The sequence below is a fragment of the Lolium perenne genome, chromosome 4, assembly GCF_019359855.2.
Source record: "Lolium perenne isolate Kyuss_39 chromosome 4, Kyuss_2.0, whole genome shotgun sequence".
NCBI classification, from domain to species: Eukaryota; Viridiplantae; Streptophyta; class Magnoliopsida; order Poales; family Poaceae; genus Lolium; species Lolium perenne.
In genome coordinates this window covers 55,201,970-55,206,622 of record NC_067247.2, presented here as the reverse complement: position 1 = coordinate 55,206,622, position 4,653 = coordinate 55,201,970, and the positions used below count along the sequence as shown (strand labels likewise).

At 50.8% G+C, this 4,653-nt stretch overlaps 1 protein-coding gene across 1 annotated transcript; it reads left to right on the top strand.

Moving 5' to 3' along the window:
- Window positions 1-2,535: 2,535 nt before the first annotated feature.
- On the top strand, window positions 2,536-3,895 carry LOC127346801 (mitochondrial metalloendopeptidase OMA1-like). Its single transcript, XM_051373062.1, has 3 exons — window positions 2,536-3,255; window positions 3,356-3,435; window positions 3,625-3,895. Exons 1-3 carry the CDS (start codon window positions 2,536-2,538, stop codon window positions 3,893-3,895), a joined length of 1,071 nt encoding a protein of 356 aa, XP_051229022.1.
- The last annotated feature ends 758 nt before the right edge of the window (window positions 3,896-4,653 follow it).

Below are 4,653 nucleotides of genomic sequence, written 5' to 3'. Positions count from 1 at the left end.
GTTCTCCATAATTTTCACATCGATGTAGTTAGGGGCTGCAAAAATTTGTTCAACTTTAATCTCCTTCCTCCACAACAGCAAGACACCCCCACTACGGCCATTGCTTCTACTAACAATCTTGGAATCCATCTTCAGACTTCTACGTAAGCACTCTGCCGGATAAATATCAAGGTGTGTCTCCGACAAGAACACAACCTCGGGGTTAATTTGCCTCAAGACATCTTGAAGCGCACGAACTGTCGGGGTGTTCCCGGCACCCTGACAGTTGAGACCTAATATCTTCATTGCGACCGGACAGGCTCCTCCAGGGAACCCGCCGATCCTAATGAGGAGGAGTTAGCTCCGTCCCTCTTTGTCCTCTTGTTTCTTTCATTCTCGGGGACCCCTGTAGGCACCCCCAACTGGCCATTAGCAGACCCCTGAGGCAGCCCGGTAGGCACTCCCTCGACTGTAGGTACCGTACCATCAGTTATCATCGCCACTTCCCCAATCTGATCATCTTTTATTGGGTTACCTGTCATCTCTTCTCCCAGATTTAATTGCCTCTTTGCCCCTGTCTCTGGAATGACAATATCAGTTTCCATAGCTGCAGTCTTTGATGGGCTCGTACCTGTATCATCCTCCTCCTTTTCCTCATTCTAGTTAGTTGCAGCCGGGTTTCTTGTCCCATTTGTTCCATCCAGTAGGACTCGACCATCTGCGTAAGCAAGGGCGTTAAATCTCCAGCTTGGTTGGGGTCCATGCCCACGTCCTCCAGTCATGCCATCGCGACCCCTTCCACCAAAATTACCGCGACCACCAGAGTCCCAAGAGCCACGTGTATCACGAGCACCTCCCCGACTTCCTCCAAAGCTTCTGTTATGCCAACTCTCACAATCTGCTTTCAGGAAATCGCCCCATTTGAGCTTATCTTCATCGAATTCCCCTGTACCACATTCCAGATGAGTGTGGCCAATATAACCACACGCCCCACAAAACCTCGGCATCTTCTCATACTTCAGTGGATAAATCTCTCTCTCCCCACCACGAGACATTGAAACGAACCGCGCCAATGGCTTTCTCACATCTAGTCGTACCTTAGCCCGGACAAAATTTCCGGCACCTTTGACATCCAATTGTGTTTCAGTCACTTTGCCAACTTTCTTTTCTGTGAGGTTCTTAATAATCGAATCCTTTCTATATCCCACAGGAACTTTGTGGATTTGAATCCATGTTGTGAAGTGGTTCAGATCAACAGTTTCAGGAGGAGCAAAACCATCGTATGGCTCAATGGACACGACAAATTGGCGAAATAGCCACGGACCACCCTTCTCCACTTTGAGCCAATCGCCCAAACAGAAACATTGCACTGTAAATAGATTATCTTCAAGATGATTGAACTGTACCTCCTTAGCTGGGCTCCATGCAACCCTCATGTTCTGTTCAAAAGCCTGGGGACTGAATATATTTGTTGTATGAACTTTGGCTAGTGCCATCCACTTCAGACCATCCTTTGCAGCATCCTCTTCTTCTTCAAAGATTAAATCATCGAATTCATCTTCCTCAATACCCAACCTGTGCAGCATATCATCAATCTATTCCGATTGTTTCCCTGTCGCTCCTCCCGTCGCCGATGTCGAGCTTGTCGACGACGCCATGTCCAAGCCCTAACCAGACCCTACCAGGGGCTAGGGGAGCAACTAAGGGCCGGGACGGACCTGCAGAACCAGCAGCGAAGCAGTGGAGGCGATCTAGATCAGATCCTCCGAGCAGAAAGAGCTGAACTCCGGCCGGGACGGACCGGCGGCGGAGGAAGAAACCCTAGTCGCTCTGTTGATCGCCAATCGCCGATCGCTAGAGCCCCAGGTAGAAAACGTTTCGCCCTCCTTATTAATTTACATGCTGTGTAACGCACCAGTTGATCATGTGGTTTGTAACGCACCAGTTGCAAATATACACCATACGTAAGGTACTAAAGGTGGTATATGTGTCGTAAGGTACTAAAGGTGGTATATGTGTTTTGTTCTCTCGGCTAGCAGGTGTGAGCGTGGCCTTTGTTTTGCTACAAACAAGTACAGTGTTCAAGCGGGTCCAGTCTAACCGTTAAGGCCCATGAAAGAAAAGGAGACAGGAACAAAAAAAAAAATGGACACAACGCGTGGAGAAATACATCCATATGTACGCCAGCTGATGATCGACTGAAATTTAATTAAATATCAGTCGACTGATCACTAGGTGTGCCCTTTTAATTATGTGATCAATAAATCCTACGTTTCCCAAAAAAAAAAACGCAGGGAGTACCAACACGTTTACATGTCTGGAGACATGAACAACCCCGACTGGCGACCGACCTCTCTCTGTCTGAGCGTCCGCACGACCCGCTCGATCAGTCTCCATCACGGACTCCGAGTCGCGGGAGGCTTGCCACCCTGCCGTCATCCATATGCATAACTCGATCGCGTAACCGATCCGCTCATAAACCACTACCAAACACGACAAGAGAAGAAGAGCCTCTACTCGGTTGATCTGCTCGCGAACCACATCGCAAGATCGATCATGAACTCGCGCTCCGTCCTCTCCCAAATCCTCCGCCGCTATCACCAACCAACACCAACCTCCGCGCCGCGGCGGCTGATTGACTTGTTCTCTTCTGTCCGAGGATTCAGTTCCCTCCCCCGCGTCAGGCCTGCTGTCCGTCCATCGTCGACGGCGGTGTCGCCGCTACATGGGCAGTGCTACGGCACCACGGCCCGGCGGAACTCCGTCCTCCGGTGGTACCACGATCCTCGGAAGGTCGCTGCGGCCACGGCGATCACCTTGAGCGCCACGGCCATGGCAGCCTGCAGCCGCTACGACCGAGAGATCGTGCCCTGCACCAACCGCTCCCACAGAGTCGTCTACTTCCATCAGGAAGAGCGCGACCTCGGCGACGCTGATTTCGCTGTGAACAAGGCCAGGTTTGTGATCCTGGACCCAAGCGATCCCAGAAGCATCCGTGCCTGTCTCGTCACCGAGAGGATCGTCCACGCTGCCCACCGTGGCCTCGGCCTCTACGACAGCAACGACGCCCCAATGCTCCGCGTGACCCGAAAATGGGGAGCGGCAGCGGCACCACAGCCACACGCCAGTCATCTCCGTGCACTCAACTGGGAGGTGTTCGTTGCCGAAAATGGCACCCCGGAGGCAGTAACCGCGCCCAGCGGCAAAATTATGGTCTCCACTGGACTTCTCGACCACTTCAGCGATGAGGAGCTTGCTGGTGTTCTTGCCCATGAGGTAGCTATGCTCGGTCTATTTTGATTGATGGACCAGCTATTTGTAATCTTGGTTCGCTTTCCCGCAGACTCAATCTGACATTGCTGTTGTTTTTTGCTAGGTTGGACACGTCATTGCAAGGCACAGAGCGGATATCAGCGGCTGTTACCCGGTGTTTCTGGAGAGAATCATGTCGCGCAGGTTTGCATTATTTCACCTTGTCCCTGGTGATTTATGTTGCGCGCCATTACTTTACGGCTTTGTTTTAGCTTAACTTTCCTGAAATCATCAACTCTTGCTTATATGAAAAGTTATTACTAGCAGAGTTTGCTGCAGCTACGTAGTATTAATCAGATGTTTTACTGATAATAATGCTGCCCATGTATGTAGGATGGAGATAGAGGCAGATTATATTGGAATCTTGCTGCTCGGTGCTGCTGGTTTCCATCCACAATGGGCCCTTGTGCAATTGGCAAAGGGAGAAAAGTTTAGAAGACTTTCTGTACTAGAAAAATTCCTTTCCTACCATCCTAAGACAGAGAAAAGATTGCAGCTTTTATCACAAGCAAAGACCATGAATGAAGCGCTTGAATTGTACAGAGAAGTTACTGCTATGGACAAAGTTATCGATCGGTATTTTCCATACCATGTAAAGGTGTAGAGTCTTGGATGAATCTTCTAAGAGCTCTAAGCTCCTAGAAATGGGGAGCTGTCGTTGCCCCCACCATGGACACTAGTTTCGACTTTCGACCATATACATGTAAATATGTCATTGTGTTTTTTTTTCTGATACGGTGATGTGTGCACATACGTCGATGCCTGCATCTGAGAGGCCCATATGGCGTACGTGTCTCCGCGATGTGGGGTAGGTTCTACTCTCCATTTTGACTTGCGAGATTGGTCTTACACATGCTGTATTTCGGTGGCGGCTCTTTTCATGTGGTGTCACGGTGTCTCCATACTTCCTATCGGGTCGTCGCTGATGCACCCTCTTTGTCGGAATGGTATGGTGATGTGTGCATATACGTCGGTGCTTGCATCTGTGAGGCGCATGTGGCGTAGGTGTCTCCGCGACGCAGGGTAGGTTCTACTCTGCATTTTGACTTGCGAGGTTGGTCTTCCACATGCTGTATCTAGCAGTGGCGGCTCTTTCCATGAGATGTCCCGGCGGGTCGTCGCTGATGCGCCCTCTTTTGTCAGAATGGGCTCCCCCTCTGCGTATGTGTCACTCCGTAGTCCTTGCTCCGCCCTATGGCTCGCCTTCTCTCTGCTCCCTCGGGTATTCCTCCATGTCGCTATGGCGGGTGGTATCTGTTGCGACGGCCGTCGGCTGAGGTTGTCTTTTTTTGTGGGGGGGGGGGGGGGGGGGGTTTGGGTCCGTTCTTCTAGGTTGTCTGCCCTGTTAGCGTGGCTACCGGC